Source organism: Harmonia axyridis, chromosome 2 (genome assembly GCF_914767665.1).
Source record: "Harmonia axyridis chromosome 2, icHarAxyr1.1, whole genome shotgun sequence".
Lineage (NCBI taxonomy): Eukaryota > Metazoa > Arthropoda > Insecta > Coleoptera > Coccinellidae > Harmonia > Harmonia axyridis.
In genome coordinates this window covers 22,649,058-22,674,027 of record NC_059502.1, presented here as the reverse complement: position 1 = coordinate 22,674,027, position 24,970 = coordinate 22,649,058, and the positions used below count along the sequence as shown (strand labels likewise).

Here is a 24,970-nt window from a genome sequence, read left to right as displayed (position 1 = left end):
AAAGCGTCTTCGATTCATTATTAAGTAATAGATAGATAGATAGATAGTTTATTTCCAGATTATATACAAAAAACTTATACATAAAAAGAAATAGTGTCAAAAAAAACATACAAAGAAAATTAAACTAAATTCTCAGAATTGAAGTAATCGTTCATATTATATGGTTCAAGATTAATTAACAAATTTTTAACATCTCTCTTGAATTTATTGAAACTATTACAACATTTTATATTGTTAGGCAACTTGTTAAAAATTTTTATGCACATATAAAAAGGACCTTTTTCTAATAAGGTCAACCTGTGCTGTGGATAAATTAAATCATGTGTTCTGGTAGCATAATCATGACTGTGACCTGTATCAAATTGATTTTTATTTTTGAAAGTGAACAACAAACATTCATAAATATAGAGACCATATACAGTCATGATAGACAAAGTCTTAAATTTGCCTCTGCATGATTCTTTAAATTTCATTTTACATATTGTTCTAAGAGTTTTTTTCTGCACAATGAAAACTGATTGAATTTAAGAGTTGCTTCCCCAAAAAATTATACCATACTTCAGATTTGACTCGAAGTTAGCAAAATACAGAATTTTAAGTGTATTCATGTTCATGTAATTAGCGACAGTTTTGATTCCGTATCCGATACTTCCCAATTTCAAGCATAATTGACTTATATGCGTTTCCCAATTTAAAAATTCATCAATATTCACCCCTAAGAATTTTGTAGTTGTTACTGGATACATTGTATGATTTTCAAATTCAATCATTTCTGGTTTGGACAAATTTGATTGTTTAGTTCTAAATAGCATTAAATTGGTTTTAGAGTCATTTATTTTCAGTTTATTCATATCGAACCAACGTTTTGCGTTAATAAAGATGGTTTCTGCTTTTTCGAGAACTTCTGGTATATTTTTTCCGCCCACTAATATATTAGTGTCATCGACATAATTCGTCGTAAGGCAACAATCTAATGATGAAGGAAGGTCATTTATAAAAACTATGAATAAAATGGGTCCAGCTATACTCCCTTGTGCTATACCGGTATTGACAATTTTGATATTAGATTTAATATAATAGACTTATCAACTGAAACCTGTTGCTTTCTATTTGTGAGAAAAGAACGTATCCATTCATTCGCTCTTCCTCTTATACCATATTTATCTAATTTCAGCAGTAGAAGCTCATGGTTAACGCAATCGAAAGCCTTGCTAAGATCAATAAAGAGACCTAAAGCTAAATGTTTGTTCTCTAAGTGATTCAAAATTGCATTTATGAAATGATATATGGCGGTATTTGTTGATTTGCCTTTCAGATAGCCATGTTGGGATTTGGAGAAAATATTGTGTTCATTCATAAAATTGAGCAGTCTAGAAATCTAGAAATACAAACTTATTCAGTCAAGATTGTGTAAATGTTGAATATTCTTATGGAAAAACTGCAAATTTTACTCAATAGGTTATCATTTTCTTTTACACATACTCAAGAAGACTAGATGACAAGAATCTGAGAACTAATTGAATAATATGTTGAAAAGATAAATGAGAAAGGCTCTAGGATGAAGTCAGGAGTATATTGGTATATGTAGTATCTAAGAGTGCAATTAGCGCATGAATAAACGAGCCCCGAAAGCTCCTGACTTCACTTCGATGGTTTCCTAATTTTTTTCTCGAAAGTTTACTTGAACTTTCCAAAGTTCTGACATTGGTATTAACACGAAATTCTGCTGGAAGCTTCGAATTGATACTGTAGAGTATAGGCAGGCACTTAGAATTTCAATTCGGTCGGAACCTCAGTCTTCTGAACAAAAGTTTGAAGTCTAGACTTCCTAGAGGTCTTTCGGTTTTGAAAAAATGTGCCTAAAGGTTCAATCATTATGAAAAACAATTACTCAAACAATCTGTAAAGTAATGGCATAAAAAAAACAATAAAGTACCTATTTTCAACATTATGTCATTGATCACTCTGTTTTGACAGACAATCAACGCATCTCTCTATCATAGTTCAAATTTTTGTCGGATCGGAACATTTCACTCATTTCAGACGAGACTGGGGAGATTGTCACTACCTGACCCCGCCGACTCAACACAATACGCTCTATTAGTGATGACGTCACACACCGCCATTTTAGTTCTCCTGTCAGTATTCGGAATCCAAACAAACAAATTGTCATTCAAATTGAACGTTTTCGTTGAAGAAATTGGCTTATTTTGATTAAATAAGATTATTTAAGGAACGGTTTTACTATTAATTGATAGACAGAAGGAACGAGATTAATGCCAGTAAGTTCGAACTTAAAGTTCAACTAATAAATACGGCTTTTCACAAAATCTGGGGAATGATTCAGGATTCAAACTTACTGGTATTAACCTCGTTCCTTCTGTCTATCAATTAATACTGAAATCGTTCCTCAAATATTCTTATTCATGAAAATAAGCCAATTCCTTCAACGACACCGTACTAATTTGAATGACAATTTATTTGTTTGGATTCTGAACACTGACAGGAAAACCAAAAATGGCGGTGTGTGACGTCACACTAATAGAGCGTATTGTTCAGGCATATCCGGATCTTCACTTCAGTGCTTTGCTCATTGTTTTCGATATTCTGCTTGAATTTTCTATGGATCTGGTTTTGCTAACCAAGTGAAATTCCACACGAACCTTCTTTATATTCATGCAAACTCTCAACCCGGTCAAATCTGTAATCACAGAAATATATAGTATTTAATATTCAGTACATCTTTTTCAATTATCTCCTCAAAATTTCAATGATCCTAATGATGTGGTGATCAGCCTAAAATTTTGAACAGAGCTTGAAATTGTTTTTTCCTATAAACACCCAAAATCTCAACTCCATCAGTTTTGAGGTCACTAAAATATTAGGTAAATTTTTTTTTCGATATTCTTCTTGAATTATATAACGTTCTGGCCAAGCAATAGGTATGAGTTTTGTACAATGCTGTGAATTATCATTCTACATACAAATGCAAATTCTCATCTCGATCAAATATGCAGTTCTAAAGAAACTACCGCATTCGAGACCTGAACCTACCCTGAAAAAAGTCAAATTTCTATGTCCTGGATACGGAAAAAAAAGAATTTGAGGACTTCTTCGAAACTCGAAAATTATAGATTTTTTGACAATTGCTCAGCAATAAATTGAAGATTATTGTTGTAATTCTTGCTATATTTAGTAGAAAGAATAGTTTTTCAAAGCGATTCCTTAAATTTTCATTTTTGATATTTAAGGATCGAATTTCGAGTAGGATATCAATGTGAAGCCTTTTTTAAAAACGCTTTAAATTCTTTTTCTTCAACTCATAATTTTATAGGAACTGGTAATAAGATATGTTTCCAGAAGTAGTTGTGTCCTTAAAAATTTTAGATTCATTCAGATTTTGTGAAATTCTACAAATATCGCTACAACTTGAACGCACAACCTGCGTCATGATACCACACATACAACTCCAGGAAACGATATGAACGAAATAAAATTGTTTTTTTTATGCAACATCTTTCATCAGACAATTCCATGACTATAATCACGAGCCTTGCTGCAACTCCTCGAAGGTGTGGCCCCCCTTAGTCTCCGGCTGGGCCCACTATAGTACTATACTACGCTTCTAGGCAACGTACGAGGACCGTAGCCAACATTCGCATTCCTGAGCCAGATTATTTATGGGTCCGCACCCGCGATCTATAGCTCGAGTTCTCGTATCGATCTGGGCTAGTCGGTAGGAAGAGAGGATACATTACATCTCACATCCTCCTAGCCAATAAGAATACTTGAGGCGTGGTCTATTTGGCGCGAATTCAAATTTCGTTTGTTTGAATTTGAGACGATATTATTGTAAGAATGCGAATCGAATAATAATAGACTAATCTATAATCTTTGATGTAAATGAAATTTTGTACTTAACTATATTTAACTGAACGAATAAAAATATTGATATTTTTACTATTCAAATTACTTTCATGCCAGACGCTTTCTAAGGTAAAGGATGAACTAGAACTAATAGATATTGAAATTAATAAATATCATTATTCTTCAAAATGAAACCAGTAATTACGAATTGATAACAAAATGGAGATTTACATCACCAGTATTATGAATGTAAGATATGGGAGTACTTCGGATAAGTATAGATAGTAAGAAGAACGCAAATGATTAAACTAAGACATTTAAAGCTATAGGTAATGTTATGAGTGTATCATTGGAGGTGAACATAAAAAATATGTAATTATTTTAACGAGATATAATAAGTTGATTTATTTAACAGAAATGAAATTTCATTGGATTTTGGTAAATTACAAAGTATAGAAACTAGCGATTTCATCGTTAATTGATTAGGAGTAAGGAGATAGGAATATATCTTTGCTTGCAAAATATACTAGGAAAAAATACAAAGAGTAAATTATAGGTTTTATTCATCATATAAATACTTTATTATACATTCAAGAGTTAGTAACTCAATACAATTGAACATATAAAAATGTAACTATGTACAAAGTAACTACATTAATAATTCCTACAGTTATTCATTTTGAAGATATACCTTATAATAGTGGCAATATTTATTAGATAATTTCAGGCTCCCAGCTCCCCTACACCTGAACCAAAATATAATATTTGTATAGGTACAGTACGCGAATCTGTAAAAAAAAATTGATCTTGTTTCAAAAGTGAAAAGTTCAGAGAGTTAATTTTCGGAATGTTATCAAGCCTTCACTAGAATGTTTATTTGTGTCTGAAATTATTTAGAACTATAACTATACATATATCACATTACCACACCATTAAATACAATTGAACATTAACAAAAATTAAACTATATGTACAAAGTAACTACATTAATTATTCCAACAGTTGTCCATTTGAAGATCTATCCGAAGATAAACCCTATAGGAGTTGCAATTTTTTTTAGATAATTACAGGCTCCCAGCTCCCCTACACCTGAACCAAAATATAATATTTGTATAGTAATCTCTAACAAAAAATATTGATCAAGTTTCAAAAGTGAAAATTTCAGTGAGTTAATTTTCGGAATGTTATCAAGCCTTCACTAGAATGATTCTTAGAAAATGAAATTATTTAGAACTATAACTATACATATATTACATTATGCCACACCTATGAATACAATTCAACATATAAAATTTACCTATTTACAAATGAGTAACTATTATAAAAATATTAGCTAAATATAATTACATTATACCACACCCTCAAGTACAAAGCATCCTGCAAAAATTTAATTCTGTTCAAAGTATTGAATAATAATCATAGAATTAACTACTTCAAAAATAAGCAAACAACACCATCACCTTTGATTATATATCAGCAAACAACTGAGAAAAATTTAGCAAATAGTTATGTATATTACAATATAAAATAAGAAGCTGTTATTTTTTGTTTGGAAAATAGGATTGTTTCTCCATTTTCCTTTTTTTTGAAACATGCTCACTACCATCTAGTCCCATATTAGTTCTAAGTTTTGATATCTCTGCCAAGAATTTATAAAGTGTGTCATCATCTAAACTTCTGATAAAATTGGTATGTTCCATTATTGCAAACTGCAAAGCATATACTGTCAACATCTAACAGAAACAAAAGACATATATGATTATGGTCCGTAAATCAACCAGAGCTACTGGACTGGTAATGTTGGTTGTTTCAGTAATTGATTATGCACAAACTTTTTAGCAGTTACGGAACCCTAAAGTAACCAGAGTTGATATACAGAACATCACATATGTATGTATATGATACCTCTCGTCTTTCTTCAGAAGTAATGGACTTATTATTTTCTCTGCTCTCCTGAATAAAGTGATTTAGATCTTCCTGGTATCGCAATTCGGTTCCAGAAGGCTCGTTCACTTGTAATTGATTGTCATCATCTGAATGTGAGGAATCTACAACAGAATCGCTTCTCGCCTCAAACAAAGATACAGCATGTATATGTTTACATAGTACTTGTTTCACCGCATTTTCAGGACACTGACACTCGTATCTATGTATACATATTTTACATATATGGCAATATCCTGCTCTACAATCATCATCACAAAGTTCTTTAATACTTACAATATAAAATTTATCATTGATTGAACAAGATGTTACCTTGAATGTTCCCAATTCTTGTGGCTTTACCTTACCTTCCATTTTCTCTGCCTTTTTGTGTGATTCCACAGTTACCTTGTGTTGATAATTATTAGCGTTAGGTCTCTCAACATTTATTATTTTGGTCCACATCTTTTCTTCAACCAGCTCATCTAATAGATCCAATAATTTCTCAACCCTGTTAACATTATAGTAAATCAATTCCATTTATACAAATAAAAATATAACATACCTAATATTACGTTGTGTTCTCATTTTATTATATTTAAGTACTTTATTTAAGCTTTCGATAGCCATATTGGTATTTATTCCTGCATTAATCCTATGACAGTGGGCCCACATTTTTATTCTTTCTTCATTCTTGAAATAAAAGCTAGAAGAAAGTAATACTCTTTAGATTCATTCTCAATAAACATTTAGAGTAGTTAGTTACTTACCTCTGCAGATACTTGAGAAAATCATTTTCCCCTTCCTCCTCCAAATGTTTGAAATAGGTTTCTTTCAATTGTAAAAATATTGAGGGATCTGTTTCTTTTAGAATTGCTCTCATTTTTTTCTTCATGTCCTGTTTGATTTGTAAATTCTTGATTTTGGATCTCCCTTGAATATTCCAATTTTTAATAACGTGCCATGTACAAAGAAGTCTTCTAGGTTCTTTGTCCGTCTTCATCACTTTGGTCCATGCATTATAATATTTTGTATCGTCATCACTCATAAAGAACTCTGCTTGAATGGATTCACCTAGTCTTGATTTGAGTGCAGTAAAAAAATGCTCTTGTATAGTTTGGTCCAATCTATTTGAGAGCAGAAAGGCAACAGGAAAACCCATGTTTTTCTCATCTTTAACTAAAACAATTGTTAGATCCCAGTTATTCCTGTTGGTTCCATGTGTACCGTCGACACAAATGATTCTTTTAAAATCTCTCAACTTTTTTTCCATAACTCCGTTCATGTAGGCCAAAGCAAAATCTTCATCCCTCAATCCAGGACAACATTCACCTAAAATGATATAAAACATTCAGCATTTTGTTAATTCATTATATAGATTACCTCACCAATTCTTTTGAATAAAAACGCATAATTTTCTCCTCGTCCATTCCACTCTTCTACTTTCAAGGCAGTTGCTACCATATCGTCAGCATCCCTTCTTTTGTCAAGGTTAAATTTTCTCATTAAATATGCTAGATCTCCCCTCGTTATTAGATTTAGTCTATCTAATTTGTCATCTCGTATGATCCTAGCATCTTGAATAATTCTTTCAGTTGATACACCGGCAGTTAACTTCTCAACAATAAGGTTTTGTTGATACTCAGTGAGTCGTTTTGTTCTTAGCTCATCATTATGACCCACATGTGTCTCCACAAATGTGACTGTGACAATTCCTAATAAACAATAATATGTAGAATATTAATTTAGATACTACTATTTATATGTATTGGATATGTTCAGTGAATCAGTCACTGGATTCGTATGCTGGTTGTTTCAGTGGCTGATAATCCACTAAACTTTAAGAAATTTGACATTTAAGAGACCCCAACGTAACCTAGTAGATAAAGGCAACATATACTGTATCCATAGTGTTAATATAGTTACCATTTGTTGCAGTTTTAACTAACATTCTTGAAGGACATACTCCTTGAATGTGAATACTGCCTCCGGACTTCATATGGCGTTTCTGACCTACACATTCGTATCCTTAAAAATAAACAGTTATTTTCTTATAATAATCCATTCAATCAGGTCTTACCTCTATAATCACTTCGGTTACAGTTGTAGTTTACTATTGTTTCCCCATTCTTAGTTTTCAAAGTCCTGACACAGACATAATCAACTTCTCTATTCTCCTTTCCTCGCCATGCTTTAAACTCTTCATTGCTCTGAAAACTTAACATACTTTCTTTAATATTTACGTCATGGCTCGTTGCTAAATGTTTGTCCAAATCATTATAGCATGAAAACTTCTCTCTGTTTTCCCCTGGGCAAACAGAACACATTATATGCTGCTTCCTATTCGTTTTTGCCGATTCGTCATTATGAATTTTAAGAAGGTGCCTCTTTTTGTTCCATACATTGGTAAACTCCTTTTGACATACTTCGCAAATTAGTGGATTCGCACTGCAAAAAATACGTGCATTAATGCTAAAAAACATTTAAATAAGGAAGCTTACCTAACTGACTCCATAATTGAACAATTTAGAATTCAAATAAAGGTATATTCAACTTAGCAGTGAAAACTGCTTTTTTTAAATATTCACGTTGAAGCTTTTCCTAGATTGGTGGTATAGAAAACAGTAATAATATGGAATAACTTTCTTCTGGACACAAGTCAATTCGCTCTAAACAATAGGTGCAATAATTCTGAAGTAGTACAGAAACACACTGCTAACAATCGTTAACTGTCTGTTTCTAAATGGTTTTTGTATAAATCCCGCCAGAAATTCTCCCTCGTCGATTGACAAACGACTTCACACGATCACAGTCGAAGACATGGCGCTGTTGATTGGCTAGGAGGTTGTGAGGTTTAATGTATGCTTAGGAAGAGGCACACACGTGTTTGAACGGAGACCCTGCCAAGGGTCCCCACCCCAGTTCAGGTGGCGTTGCTTTCGGCCAGCTCGATGTCCTCCTACCTGTTGCTCTGCTCTACGCTGTTGCTAGGTGCTTCTCCGATTTTCCCAGGTTTTTGATTATTAACCCTTATTGGCACAGAGATCAGCGAAGATATTCTGCACGGGTGGCACGACAAATAAAAGTTCATAATTACTTATGTTTTTGTATTTATTTAGGAAGAAATATGAATATATAATGAAAAATCAATGAAAATTTTTTTCCAAAAAAATCGTGGGACCCTATAGGAGGTGGTACATATAGTCTACCACTATGCCTGAAAGATAGAAATGAAAGTTACTTGTCGAATTATTTACGATGAGTAATTTTACCTTTGAGTGGAAATCCTGGAAGCATGTTTTCGTTTTGGACAAACACAAAGGAACTTTACAAATTGTACAGGTCCATTCAGTTCTCACTTGATTAATTTTTGTGCTGCATACTGCGCATCTTCTTCTGGTGCCTCTTCCAGGTTGATGTGCTGAACTGTCAAGTCTGACTTCTATGGATACTTGCGGTTTATGCTTCTTAATTTCTAATGGACTGTTGTCTCGTTTTCTTTTTAATGAGACAATCTTCTCTGCTACTAATCCATCTATAATTCTTCTCCTAAAATCCTTATGTGTGATTTCTTCGCCGCTCAAGCGATATAAAATATAAGAGTTCACGACGGCAACATCTACAAAATGGAAAAAAATACGATGCCACCATTTGCGGCTCTGACGATTGATTTCGAAGTAAGTTTTCAACTGGTCCAATTTATCAACAAATCCCATGCTTTTATTATAGTCTTGGAGTACGCGAGGGCACTTCACGTCAATAGAGGTTCCATTCTTTTCTTTTCTCTTCACTATTGTATACAGATTAGGATCATGATAGTTGGAGAGGAGATGCACTGATCTCTTGTCTTTCCATTTGAAAATGGATAAGCCGCTATCACTAGTTTTCCAATCTGTTTCTCCTCTAGCTAACTGTTTATCATCTTTCATTTTCGGGATATTCTTTCTTGTATAATTTATGGTGCCACAAGTCCAAATTGCACTTTCTTTCAGGTAAAGAAGTAGCGGATATGAGCAAAAATAATTGTCTATGTATAATTTATGGTTTTTATTCTCTAGTCCTTTTGTTAAATCTTTAACGACCCTTTCTCCTAAATTTGTTTCTGCCACGTTTCCGACCTTCCCGGTATAAATTTGGAATCTATAGAGATAACCACTTTGATCCGCCAAACACCACACCTTATATCCCCTTTTTATTGGTTTTTTTGGAAGATACTGTTTTATTGAACTTCTACCTTTGAATCTGATCATAGATTCGTCTATTGCTATATTTTCATGGGGAAGAAGGCATTTTTCGAAATTTACAGAGAGCATATCTAGAAAGGGACGTACTTTGTACAATTTGTCGTAATTTGGCTGGTTCTTTTGTGGAAGGAGAGAATTATCATTTAGGTGCAAGTGAGTGAGCAACCATCCAAATCTAACATAAACTGGCTTATATATGCATCATGCATATCTGGACTAGAACTCCAATAGTCTCTATAGCTAGGTAAGGGTTTGAGACCCATCAAAATGTTGACTCCAAGAAATATTTTCATTTCAGATACAGTGGTAGGTATGAAATTCTTACCTTCTTGCGTAGCATACAAATTTGTATGGAATACCAAGTATTGCAGTAAGTCGTCAGTAAAAATTAGATTGAAAAAAGCATATGGAGTTTTACTATGAACATTGCGGACTATGTCAGTTATTCCGCAGTTATGTTCAAAAGGTGGGGCTGGATTCACGGCCTGCGTAATTCCCCACTTTGGAAAAAGGATATTTGAATCGTTACCTATTCTATGTTCTTGTTTCTGAACTGAATTGATCAGAGGGATATCATCATCAGAGTCCCACAAGTCATCACTGATGTCATCTTCGACGTCTTGAACCAAATTTTCGATACAAATTTCATTCCGCAAGGGATGTTCTGACTCGTCAGCTTCGTCCTCGTCAACAATAGATTCTGCATCAGATGGAATATTTTCTATTTCCTCCATAAGCTCAGCATGGGTTAGTCCTTTCAATGTGAATGGCAAATATTCCATTGTATCTGGAATAATAGTTCATGACATTATATACGTACGGCGCAGTGGTACATATAAAGTACCACTACATTCTAGACAAAATATTGAGAAAATTTAAATATACTTACTTGATGAAAACTATTCTTGAAGCTTATAGGATAAACACACTCAACAAATAAATTCAAATGAAAAAAAGACGGTACTTGTTCGCAAAAAAATTGGTTTGCATATAAACGTGTACTATCCTGCGAATGCGTCGCAGAAACTAATGTTTGATAAAAGGAATGTTTACGCTTGCGCACAAGATATGCGTATTATGCATATATGCACGCGATGCATTAGGTGGTAGACTTTTAAAGCTTCCGTGCCGTATCAAATTTGCGATGAAATGAGTGGTATGTTATATGGACCACTGTGCTGCGCTTGTTCGGGAAAAGGTGGTACAATTTTTGTACCACTGTTCCAGTAAGGGTTAATCATTCTTTCAACTGTTATTACTGGGTAATTAAGGGATGATTTTATGATGGTGGAAGGGAAATTCCGAAACTTTGATTCGATTATGGGAAAGTGGTTGGGTACCTGCTACAAATAAAATTCCAAAACCAACTTTTATTGACTTCATGCACAGAGATTTTAGAGTTTGTGTACGATGGAGGTACACATGTTGCGGGGGTATTTTTGTCTTCAGCAGGCATATGCTGGCTGCATCAGATTGGTTTCAGGTATATTTTTTGAGAGGATTCCGGATTATCTCTCTTATCGCTTCATTATTACTCAAAATACTTACTGTGTTTCCAAGAAATATCATTATAAATTAGGCGTCCCCCAGGGGTCAGTTCAGGAGCCAATAAAGAACGATTGCTTGATTGGGATTTGGTTTAGACTTCAGAGAAATGTAATTCAGACATTATCAATGTTGGAATACATCCTATAAGGGACAAAGAAATCGACTGAAATTTATTTCGAGATCAGTTGGAAATATAGTGGATGAATTAAAGAACTGCTCAAAAGATAAAAATGAACAAAATTTTATTGATGCTCAACATTTAATTCTTTAGGAATTAATCACTACAATATATGTAATGTTTTTTATGGAAACGTAATTTATTTTTCTCATCCATCCCTCCATCGATATTCGATCTGATGCCAATACAAAGGATGTATCAAAACTGAGGAAATCAATGACTTACAGCCAGGAGTTTCAGAGGGCTCATTCATTCATGCGGACAATTGCGCCCTTGCAGACCACAGTCCTGTATATAGGTACATCCAAGTGTGCAATTGGCACTTTGATGAACGGGTGCTCAAAACATCTCAACTCCACGTCAATGCTGTCCTCATTTTTGGTTTCGAAATTCATTTTGAATTTTTATGGTTCTAAAGTCGCTCTCAATACAAAATTTTGTACGAAGCTGAAAATGATATTCGGATTTGTTGTCACCAAAATATTATGTAAGTAGTTTTCGATATTCTCCTTGAATTTTCTATGATTCTGAAGACGCTATAGAGTAAAATTTTCGCACGGTCTTTGAAATTATTTTTCTTCATATACTCGCAAAATTTCAACCCGATTGGATCTGTTGTCACGGAAATATGTATTGCGTATTTTTTAAGGTAGTCTGCTTGAATATTCTATTGTTCTAATAATGCGGCTTGGAATTTTGCAGGAAGTTTGAAATAATCATTTTAAATCTTTATTGAAAATCTCAACTTCGTCACAGAAATTTTGGCAATATTTCCTGTTATTCTTCTTAAATTTTAGTGGTTCCGGACTATTCACGGAACCCCTAGTCGAATTATACAAATTAACGAACTTGACATTCGGTATTCGAACCTATGTACATTCATACATATGTACTGTCACAGAAATTTTGATAATATTTTCTGTTATTCTTCTTTAATTTTGATAGTTCCGGCCCATTTACGGAACCCCTAGTGGAATTATTCAAATTAATGAACTTGACATTCGGTATTCGAACCTATGTACATTAAAACTCCAAAGTTTCTATGTCTTTCCGTTGGAAACTATAAATTTTTCTGACAAAAAAATTTGAGTTTATTCTAAACTGCGAAGGAACTACGAACTACGAAGGTTTTTTCCAAAGAATTGATCAAGCGATTTCCGCTTAAAATCAAAATGAATCTAGTGAGAAAGGTGGCCTTTATGGTTTTGCTGACATAATTGTTATCACAAAACCAAAGGATGACACGATCGGTACAAGAACGTCAATGTTTCACAAGCTGAATGTCAATTAACACTCTCCTGTCAACGATAAAAATAGCATTCATTATAACTTTATTACTGCACTGCAATGCACACCAAACATGCATCACATATGCTTTCTAACATAACATTTGTGCCTTTTCAACGACCCAAATAAAGCAGCAGTTTTTCCTGATAATGCGAAGACATCGAGATAAATATAGCCCTTATAACAGAAAATAAATTTTATGTCAATAGATATGCACTTCTGATCGTTTTGATTAACCAATTAGTACCGTTGTTGTATATCACTAACTCTCACATATCACCTACCAATCAGTCATAACATGACATATTCAATGTGCCGCCCTTTATATTCAGTAATTTTCATCTTTTTTGATTATACAAAACAAAATAAACGAATCCGCCGTGCCCGCTACTGAATTTGCGTATACAACCAGCTAAAAATAAGCCATAACATAACATAATCTCTCAATCAGCCAGCAGTTAACCAGTAAAACTACATACGATACAGCATCAACTTCTCAGAAAAGAATTGTACTCCGTTGAACATGTACCGGGATAAAGATAACTTCATCATCGCTGAAATTAGAATTCTCGTGTCGTTGACCTTTAATTTCTTACACGCCTTACCATTTTTATTGTTCAACATCCCACTGCACCTCTGCCAAATCCCATTTTGATGTTTATTTACTACGTTTATGACACTTATAATAAACATGTTTATGAATTACCCAAAGCTTATCAAGCGCGCTCTGAGCCAAATGTGTTTTCTTCGTAGTAATTTGCATAATGTGGAGTGAATATTTCGTGGAATGAGTCATTTGTGGTTACAGTACTGGGAAATGACTCCTTTCTTGCTATTTGGCGATTTTGTGGGTACATTCTCGATGCAAATTATTCTGCGAACAATATAGCCAAATGTACAACAAGGGTCGGGATCAGATAAATTCATGTCATAATCATGGATCGAAGAAACGATCTCTGTTCGAGGAAACACTGCAAATTTCACAGAATTATAAGGTGTGTGAATAAGTCTTTCCCGTTTTTGGTAAGAGATGGCGCCACCAATACTGTGCGAGTATTTAATGGTTACATATGTCATAATCAAAGCTTATTCATCTGTCAACAATTCCACACTAACACATTAGTTGAAATTTTTTCGCATCATAAATTTTTGAAATCGTGAAAATGTCGAAATTAGAGCCGAGTCGACGTCATTTGCGGGAAGTTTCACTTTATTGGTTCAATTTGAAGAAATCTGCTGCCGAGGCGCATCGGTTGCTTCAGGAAGCTTATGGAGAAGGTTGTGTCGATGATTCAAGTGTTCGCGGATGGTTTCGACGCTTCAAAAGTGGCGATTTCGACGTGGAAGACAAGGAGCGTTCCGGGCGGCCGCAAATCTTTGAATATCAAGAATTGGCGACTTTGCTTGATGAAGATTCGTGTCAAACGCAAGAAGAACTTGCTGAAGCATTGGGAGTTGACCGAACAACCATTTCCAAGCGTTTGAAAGCCATGGGAATGATCCAAAAGCAAGGAAATTTGGTGCCGTACGAACTGAAGCTGAGAGACGTCGAACGGCGTTTTTTCACTTGCGAACAGCTGCTTCAGCGACATAAAAGAAAGGGTTTTCTGCATCGACTGGCGATGAAAAGTGGATCCGTTACGATAATCCGAAGCGAAGAAAATCATGGGGACTACCCGGCCATGCATCATCATCGACGGCCAAGCCAAATATTCATGGCGCCAAGCTCATGCTCTGTATATGGTGGGACCAGCTAGGTGTGGTTTACTATGAGCTTCTGAAACCGAATGAAAGGATCACAGGCGAGGTCTATCGACGACAATTGATGCGTTTGAGCCGCGCACTGCGAGAAAAACGGCCACAATACTCCGACAGGCACGACAAAGTTATTTTGCAACATGACAATGCTCGCCCACATGTTGCACAGCCGGTGAAAACATACTTAGAAACGCTCAAATGGGAAGTCCTACCCCACCCGCCGTATAGTCCAGACATTGCTCCGTCTGATTACCATCTCTTCAGATCGATGACGCATGGCCTGGCTGACCAGCACTTCCATTCCTACGAGGAAGCCAAAAAATGGGTGGATGACTGGATAGAGGCCAAACCGGTCGAATTTTTTCGCAACAGGATTCGAATGTTGCCAGAAAGATGGGGAAAAGTTGTAGCTAGCGATGGCCAATACTTTCAATAATTCATTTGTAACCATTTTTTCACAATAAAGGCTCAAAATTTGAAAAAAAAAACGGGAAAGACTTATTCACACACCTTATATTAATTGTTCGATTTAACATATCCCTATTATTATTGAATCATATTCAAAATAGTGAACTCCTTGAAACCATAAAAACTTGAAATCGTAGTAGTTATTTCCTAACAACTACTCAAGTTGATATTTTTTCAGTGAACTAAACAACCGCGAGTTACATAGTCAATTCTGTCAATCCAATTTTTCACTACTTTTTCCAATACACCTGACCATATGGCGTCAATGGTGGCTTGAATATTGACTTTCTAGGCTTCAGGAGTTGCTGGTTTGTTTGGATAAATCAGAGACTCAACACATAGTCCCATAAAAAGTAATCGAGGGCGCCAGTTAACAGAACCACACTGGAAATAAAATTGTCACCAAATGGATTTTGCAATAAATTTATGGTCAAGTGCGTTGTATGAAAAGGTCCTATTGGTGGAACCAAATTTCGTTAATGTTAACCTGATAAATTTTTGTAAACAAAAAATCAATCAGCATGGCTCGATACCGCTCGCCATTCACCGCAACAGCAGCTCCCTCCTATATTGGAAGAAATAGGAACCGATGCTGCCACCAGCGTGTAAACTACACTGAATAGTCAATTTTAATCGATGTAATGGTGATTCGTTTATGGCTTGATGATTTTCTCTGCTGCATATACGGCATATTTGCCTATTTACGTAGCCATTTAACCAAACGGTAAAATTGCTCATCTTTGGCTAGTTTCAAATTAGCCCAATCAGCAAAACTGCGACGTAAACGATGCTAATTAGACTTCAATTCTTGCACGAGCTGTATTTTATAGGCACGTAAGCCAAGATCCAAGAGCCGTGTTCGAAGGCAAAGGCCAACAAGTTGAGAACGTCGACGTATCGAAATTTCGGCGTCTTATTCTACACTTCGCGTTACAGCAGCAATATTCTCTTCGGTACGCGCATTTCTCAATTTTGTTGATGGTTTATAATCGAGAAGACAAAAATTAGTACGAACTGCTCAAATTGCTAGCACACTAGACCGATTATGTTGACCGCAAAATGGACGAAGTGCTGCATAGAGCGAACAGAATAATTTTCCACAATTTGTAAGCGTTGTTCTGGCGTTATACGATTTATGATGAATTGCCAAACCTTACTGAACAGAAATGTCAACACAGTTTGATATTCTCAACTGTCCGACCATAAACAACAACCATCGAAACTTCTCATGTATCTAAAAAAACACCCGTTACATGAAAAATACCCTCATTTACTTAGCATCAATTATATTATTTTTTCCAGGTCACTGTAGAATCGACTATGGAGCACCCTTACTTCATCTACGGACAAGGTTGGGCTTCCTACAGTCCAGAAAAAACATTTCAATGTTACGGTCTCAAAGTGAACAGGTTACAAGTGGGCGACATCTTGGTGTCACTCACCCCAAGGGAACATAAATATCAACCAGAAAGGAGTTCAACAGTTTTGACCACAACGGTCATGTCCGCCTCACACCCACAGGTTTCGTCAACGGTGTCGAACAGCTCAAACCAATTAGAAAGTCAGCCTCAAACTCAACCACTGAACCTTCACAATTCAAACCAACCACATAGGACCTTATCTCCAGATAGTCTTGCTGCCAGGAAGAGAAGGTGGTCAGCGCCAGATGAAATTAGTGAAGAAGAAATCAACAATAGGAGACATCGAGTGGAGTAGATTTTTTTCTCAAATTGACTGAATTTATTCGATCGTGATAGATCGTACTTTGATCGATGTCAAATTGTGTTACATTTACATTTTGTACATTGTATATATGTATTTTTGTTTATCTTTGTATGTTGATTTAGGGAGGTCACTTTGATTTGATGGAGTTGATGCAAATTTTTTTCCAAAAACTAATAAGTCAGACGAGTAAATGCCATTGAACTTACTGTTCTTGAATTATTGAAATCGACTCCTGATATTTCTCAGACGAAGTTTTTCGTTTTTATTAAACTGTTAAACTTATTGTACTGATATATCAACAATCTAAAATACACGTTATAAGGAAGGTAGTGCTGCCAAACGCATATCTACAAATTTATTCGTATGGAATTTGTTAATATTCGGTTATTTTCTGATCAGACCTCGTAGTATGTTGCCTTGTAAATACTCTCCGGTTTTATAAAAACGCGAATATCATGTGAGTTCATAGTCATTTATCACAGGAAAAAGTTATCAAAGTCGCTTCGAGAAAATCATTGGGACTTCCCATATTCCACAATATTTTGTTGTGCAATGATGGCTTGATGCAGATGGCATATTTGTAATATTGAAATTTGAGCCATGACAATATATCCCTAATTGCCATATTAGAGCTGAATGTGTAATACGTAATAGTGTGCCCCGGTTCTGACTAAATTGAGTATTAGATAAAGTGATTCGAAATACGAACATTCAATCAATTGTTGAAAATTAGTGGGAAGTTTTTGTAATGTTAAAAATTAGAAAAAAAAAGTTGATAACCGTCGATCTCATTCGAGACGTGTGATAGAACTGCTTTTAATGTTGTTAAATAAGATCTGTTTCTTTGGAGGAAGTTTTATGTAGTGATAGATGGTTATATCTGCATCTCAATCTTTCAGACCCTATAATTTTTTCGGTACAACCATGGAGTATGATGTCTCTATGCTTTTTCTAAGAAATAGTAATATATTTCTCGAGTTTAAATATCCCCGTCATGGTATTTTTCGACCAATAAAATGGAATTCACTTATTTTCTATATTTTTAGTATCAAACGTAAAATATTCACTAGATGCAGATATCAGGAATTGTTTTTTAGTTATTTGATTATGATTGATTCAATTAATGATTATACAGGGCAATTGAAAAGTTGATACTTCGCTTCAACAATTTGCACTGATTGCAAGACCTTTTCGAATGAATGAACTACGAATAACAAATTCATTTAACGATGCGTTTCTGACCACAAAAAAAATTTTTGAACATGAACAATGCAATAAGCTGCTAAAATAAAAAAAAAACATGTAAAAGTATCAACTCTGGATTGACCTGTATTTTGTGCTTTTGAATGAATAATCATTTTCCATGTGAATTCTTGGCTGTGAAACGGTAATATAAAATATGTGGGTTATTTTTCCCCTCAAATTTATCGTATGGATCCTTAAACTACATACCTCACACCAGGCTTACTGTAGAAATATATTCTTGGCAATTGACTCATCTGAATTATCGTTAATTGTTTTAGATAGCTGTATTAAGTATGCATAGAAGAGAACAGGATGTCTTCTGTGTTATGTATGAATTGAAAGAAAATGCTTGAATATGTTTCCAGGAAAATGAAAATTGTTGATTTTTTTTTAATGCAAATACAGTGTACTTTTGTTAGAATAGATGTCTGTCTACATAGTTGGACATTTGAGAATTTTTCATATGGAAAGAAAAATCTTTTCAATTATTGTTGTATAATAGATATTTGAGTTCACTGTATTTGTATGACTCTAAAAATGTTTATAATAAAGAAGAAACTTGGTATTATAAAGATCTCACTTTCGTTATTAGTAGATAAAACTCAAAATTTATCTCATCAACACTACTTTTTATAATGATAATTTCACGAAAACTATACTTAACAAAATACCAATACAGTACCAGAGATTGTAAATTGTTATTCGTCTATTCTTTTAATTCTTTAATAATTATCCAGTGTATAAGAGCCAAAAGATAATAATAACTCGGGAAAGAAAGTTATGATCAAATATGGATGTTTGTGATGTTATTTTGAGTTTTAAAGGCATTCTGTGATATATAATTTCTCTTTAGTGAAATGTACTTCTGTTTTCTTGGAGGTAATTGGAATTCCATTTCAACTGGTTTCAATATGAAAAGTGCAAAATAAAAATTGTGAAATAAATATTCCATTTGAACTCTTCTTAACCCTTTCGATATAATGGATCAAAGAATCTATATAATGAACAACTTATTGCAAACGCTCAAATAATATGAAATCGAGATCAAATGGAATAATTTTTGATTAGGAGGAGACTATGATTAAACTGAAGTGCCTTGAAATGAGGTTTGACCTCTTAAGAATGTTATTTATGTAGAGGATCTATTGAAAAAGCTAACAGATTATGTATAGATGATATATATTATTTTACAGATACTTGTAAGGTGTGCCATGTTGTTCATGTGTAAAGCCAATTTGGCGATACAGTCAACTAATAAAATAAGTTGAATATATATATTATATGTAAAAAAAGAGTTTCATTTCGATTCCTTGACTCGATCGCAAAAATAAATCTTGGAATATTACATTTTTAACATCTTGAATTTTGAAATCGATTAACAAAATGTTCTTCACCTAAAGACTTATTACCTATTAGTCACTCCATGTAAACATACATGTATATTAAATTACCAGGAAATATTTTACAGATTGAGTTTTCAATTGAAATTCTGAAAATCTATTACCCCAAAATCACATTTCTATAAAATGAAAGGAAAAAATTATTTTTGTCCTCTTGACCTAAGGTCGAATTTATCCAGTATAATTTTGCCAAGCATTTCAAATTTGCTAAATTTGTGGCGAAAATAGTTGAACGATTGAGTGAGACTAACTGATGGAGAATAAATAATAAACACATTGTTTATGTATTCTGATCGCCATGTGGATGAAAGTAATGTGTGAAATAATGCAAGCCAGAAATTTCAGTGTGTACTCTGTCTTCCTAACAATAAGGGGTATAATTTTAAGAGCTATGGTAAGTTGAATTATTTTTAAATTTTTTAAGGTACTACATATTAAAATCTACTCCAACAATAAGTGAGGAATGTACTAAGGTAAGTGAATTGAAAAATAGGCATAGTTTTTCTTTTGAGCTGAAATGAAAATACTACAGCCCTTGAAAGATGAGTGACATATATGACAAAAGAACGTAGTTTTTTTACGAGAAATTCTTCTTATTCATCAGAGTTTCTTTGTTTTTCTATTAATCATCTCATAACCGTAACTCTTTGACTTCAAATAACGAGGCATTTACTATAGTTATCTACTAGCATTGCATAAAGAATATCTAGTATTTTCCTTATACAATGCTACTAGATATTCAGAAGCAGCGGCGTAGCTAGGTACCTAAGCATAAACCCTGGTATTTCGTCTAACCAGGAAGGTTGGTTTCATAAAGTGAAAATGATCTACTGTGCAGGAGTTGATTTGTTTCTCAAAGAATTTACATTTATTGTTATACTTGATATTACCAATGTTTAAAGACGACCAACAAAGTCTTTTTACAATGATATTTCCTAAGGCGATAATGCTTTTCCAACCGTGTTTCCTGTTTTAATTTCATTATGAATTAATTTTCAAATAATTTTTTTTAGAAAAATATATCTCGACGATCGTATCTTCACAGGGTTTTAAGATGGGTTCTGTTTATTTTCTCCGAAGCTAATGCAGCAAAAATTATAAAATTTAGTATGACCAGGGCCGCCGCCACTACCGGCATACCGGACATTTTGCCGGGGCGCAAAGTCAGTTAGTGAAACAATACATATTTTTGACACAAAAATATTTTCTCAATGAATTGAATATTTTTCAGTTGATTGAAAAATTGCCAAGCAATTCCATTGAAATCGAACTCCCAACTTTATATGAAAATACAAGTAAGTAGGTATTTAAAGGCCCCTTTAAGAACTGCGTCGTCTATTTACTATAGAGCTTGATACTTTTAAATAATTCAAGCATTCAAGGCAATTTTCTATGAAATCGACAAAACGTAATATGATGAATGGGACAAGGTGATTTCAAAATTAAAAATACCATTGCATATGAAATTGAAAAAATGCCTGAATATCGAAGAAAATTCAAGAATACGTTGTTCGAAAGTTGAGGAAACCGAAAAATAGGGCTCAAATATATAAATATATAACTCATTATTAAATCTAAAAACTGAGAAATACGTAGTAATATGTAAATGGTTTTTCTACAGAGCTCTCAGCTTCCAAAAACAATTTTTTTCTGGCAAATAACAACAACATATCAATTTAGTCCCCAGACTCAACAGTTATAGGTAATTACCTATAACTGTCTGGGTATGACTTTTGAATCAAACTGGAGGGTTCAAGGGTAAAGTTCACAACTTAATCGTACAAAATTTCATTGTTCTTGCCGCGTTAGTTCCAGAGAAAACAAATCAAATTTATCTTGAGTGGTCTACCTTTAAAGGTGTGCTGCTCAGTGGAAAAACATTTTTTACCCATTATTCTAAATCGGAGAAAACTCTCATGAATTATGTTTACTACCAATTTCGGAACTTAATTACACGTACATAGGTACATATGTTCTACTTATTGAAATTCTTTCTTTTCTTTTTAGTGACAGCACATCTTCAGTCCTAGGAAAAAAATTTAGAATAAGTATTTCAATTTAATGCCAATCGCAATATATATATTTCAATATATAAATCATGGCGCTAACCACACTGAATGCTGTCACCTGCAGTGTCGTAAGTTATAGACTAAAACCAAGTAAGTATAAATGTTTTGCATTACTGGGGGTAATTACTAGTTACCCCCCAAGCTTTCCAACATAAAAATTATAGAATTGTCGCAAAGACGAAGAACGAAAATTGTTCCATAAAATACACTAATAATATAATCATTTTACTTTCATTTTGAATCGACCTTATCAGTAAAAAATCGGACCCTTTCACGGTTTATGAATTTATTATCGCTTTCAAGATGAGTACTTTTATTGCAGCACAAGCACGTCTATGCTCTTTTATCTATCCGCTTTGTCAGCGTCGGCCCTTATTTGCCATCTGTGATTTTTGCTTTCGTCATCGGTATACACTTACCCGTTGTTTACGGTTTTTTATATCATTCTCGTCACAAAATTTCAATTCTGTAGTTATCAAAGAACTGAACTGAGTAATTTGCATTGAAGAATTGTATGGGCTGTGATGTACAATTTATTGTGTTTCATTGAAATTGCAATTTATTTGTGAAGTTTTTCTGGAAGTTATATTCCGCTTCTTTCCTTCAGAACTATTTTTTGTTGGACCACTGGTACTTTAGAAAAATGTAAAAAAAAACTCTGGTTCAGTTCTACACTTTTTGATTTGTTGTATTTTTGTCGTGAATGCTATCGATTTAAGAAAAAAATCTCAGACAAGTCTCTAGTAATCTTCACGAAAATCCAAACTGAAATGTGACATACTAAAGCTAAAAAATTAGCAGAACTATTGTTTCGCTTATTTTGCCCCCCCCCAAAAAAAATCTGCCCCCCTCTAGGCCACCCCTGTTTTCGAAAGCTGGCGTCGCCACTGTGTTAATAGGACATTTCATTCTTAAAATGATCCAAGAAATCCCTCATTTTCCTTCGTAACTCCAATTTAGAAACACCTCCAGTATAAGATAAGAACAATCGAATTGGTAATAAAAAAATTATTGAGAGTAATTTGGTTCAAACTTCAACCTCTTTTTTTCACATTACAGATACTGACTCGCGTCAAAAAAATATTTTTTTTTTACCTATACCCTCCCAAGAAAAAAAAGATCTACGCCCTTGGAAATAACACAGGGTGTACGTACCAAAAAAGTCTGAATGACCAAACATATTTCATTCAATTTTCAAATTTTATGGAATAAATGACCCCATTTTTGTTCCAAGTTTCATATGTTTAAAACTTACCGTTTTTGAGATATGTCGATTTTTCATAAATTTCAATTTATGAAAAATTAAGTTTTTGCAAAGACCCTTCAGGGTCTCCGAAATAATCGAATTTATTTAAACAAGATTTTGGAAGTGAATACCCACTAGGAGAACGGAGGTAAGTAAAAGTATATACTGAGAACTTTACCGGATGTTCAAAATGAGACTATTCAATGATGACTCATTCAAACGTTAATATCTGACTTATTCCAAATGGCATACCCTGTATTCAATTTTTTCATTTGGTAGCAAATTGCCAAATTTTATTATCTGCGAAAAATTCTCTATCAAAAGAGAAAATAAAATATTTGATTTAAAATGAGCCCGACATTAACGTTTGAATAAGTACCTACCCAATGAATCGTCTCATTTTAAATACCCAGTAAATTTTTGATGATTATTAAAATGTCAGTACTTACCTCCATTCTTCTAATATTCACTTTGAAAATATCATATAAATGAATTCATTAAATTCGAAGTTGAACATAAGAAAAAAAATTGACTATCGCGTCTCTGAAACAATGGAAAACAAAAAATCTGACGACACCATTAGAATCTGTATGTTATTAGATAATGGCTACAAACCGAATTTCGTGAAGTTATATCCAGAAACAAATGACTTATACATCGAGATATCTCGGGAATCATTGGAGATATTTTAGATCTGTTTACACCAACACACTCATCCCTAAATATTGCACCTTTTTTGTGATTTAAGCGCCCTGTATTTCTAATGGTTTTCGATATCTCTGTGGTGCCCCTCTAAATAGTTGTAACCCTGTATATTATGTAGCAATTTATTTATACCATTTTTTTTTTGTATTATACGAATTTTTCTCTAAAGCCATTTCATTGAGTTTTGCTATTCAATAATATATTCACAATTACTTATTGATATCCATTCAGAATTCTAAAAAATTATAAAGGGCATTCGAATGAGAATGCGAATATTTTCATCTTATATTTTCAGGTAGACATCACAAAATTTTGGTAGATCAAAAACCTCAAGAATTTTTTCCCCCAAAAAAGATGGAAGCTGGACAAAATATCAACAATGAAAATATTCAAATGCCAGTACCAATAAATATTGATATTACCGATAATTGTGAATCAAGAAATGAACCTGATGGAAAATATACAGAAAAAATAAAGAAAAACTTTTTTCGAAGATTATTAATTGCACTGATACCTTGTTATAAATGAGAAACAAAAATACAATTCTTTATAGGTTTAACAAACTCGAAAAACATTCGAGTATTCTAACATTCTTAATTTCATGACATCTCATTTTAGTATCCTAAAATTTATTCAATTTGATGAGGAATTTTTATTCTGCTTAAATGATAACCAATTCTTTTGTTGTATTTTCATTGTGATGAATTCATTTGATCTCATTAATGAAATTTTATATGAAAATATTCAACATATTGATGGAAATCTGGAATGACAATATAATGAATTAAAAGATTCAAATAACTCCATTTGCTTCATTTTCTTTATACATATTCCACTCTTGTATGAAATTTATTTGAACAAAGTCAAATTAAAACATAAAAGAAAAAATATAACTACCTGAAAATTAAAAAAATACCAGTGCGAATGGACTGAAATTTAAAAATAAGTTGTAAAGTAGCAAAACGAATGTTGATGCAACATTTTTCAAGGATCGTATTATTGAGGGAAATTTTACTGAAATTTTGCATGTATTCACATACAGTTCATTGATAAGGTAAGTTATCCAAAATTTCAGATATAATGTTTTTATGTGTGAGAAGTTTTGTTGATCTGAATCACATACTATCATTCAGAGACCGCGTTTACTTATTTACAATTTTTTCCAGAGTGTTGAAGAAAGATGTAAAAAGGCACAACAAGCAAAGATTTTTGTTGGGTGTTAAGTTAATTACAAACTGACGCACCAATTACTATTAAAAGTGTGTGGATTTCCAAAAAAAGATCGGTTTCCTACAAAGACAAATTAT

At 33.5% G+C, this 24,970-nt stretch overlaps 2 protein-coding genes and 1 long non-coding RNA gene across 7 annotated transcripts in view; 2 read left to right on the top strand and 1 right to left on the bottom strand.

The window, feature by feature from the left end:
• The window catches only part of LOC123673863 (rho GTPase-activating protein gacJ), a 143,055-nt gene extending 123,674 nt beyond the window's left edge, over nucleotides 1–19,381 (top strand). For all 4 annotated transcript variants that reach the window (XM_045608584.1, XM_045608583.1, XM_045608585.1 and 1 more), the window contains one exon: nucleotides 16,576–19,381. In XM_045608584.1, coding sequence (XP_045464540.1) covers nucleotides 16,576–16,989 — 414 coding nt within the window. In that variant the 3' untranslated portion in view covers nucleotides 16,990–19,381. The remainder of the gene's footprint in view (nucleotides 1–16,575) is intronic.
• LOC123673862 lies at nucleotides 4,414–8,660 on the bottom strand. Of its 2 annotated transcripts, none has more exons than XM_045608581.1 (8): nucleotides 8,292–8,660; nucleotides 7,871–8,238; nucleotides 7,717–7,818; nucleotides 7,179–7,505; nucleotides 6,561–7,122; nucleotides 6,356–6,496; nucleotides 5,773–6,301; nucleotides 4,414–5,576 (listed from the first exon to the last, which is right to left on the bottom strand). In XM_045608581.1, exons 1-8 carry the CDS (start codon nucleotides 8,303–8,305, stop codon nucleotides 5,406–5,408), a joined length of 2,214 nt encoding a protein of 737 aa, XP_045464537.1. In that variant the 5' UTR covers nucleotides 8,306–8,660; the 3' UTR covers nucleotides 4,414–5,405. The 2 variants fall into 2 exon arrangements, with proteins under 2 accessions (XP_045464537.1, XP_045464538.1); XM_045608582.1 differs by lacking the exon at nucleotides 4,414–5,576 and adding an exon at nucleotides 5,583–5,719.
• A 589-nt stretch (nucleotides 19,382–19,970) lies between the features above and the next one.
• LOC123672768 lies at nucleotides 19,971–24,465 on the top strand. The gene is made up of 3 exons (XR_006746362.1): nucleotides 19,971–20,037; nucleotides 21,651–21,802; nucleotides 23,959–24,465. It is a non-coding gene; the product is annotated as an uncharacterized LOC123672768 (long non-coding RNA).
• The last annotated feature ends 505 nt before the right edge of the window (nucleotides 24,466–24,970 follow it).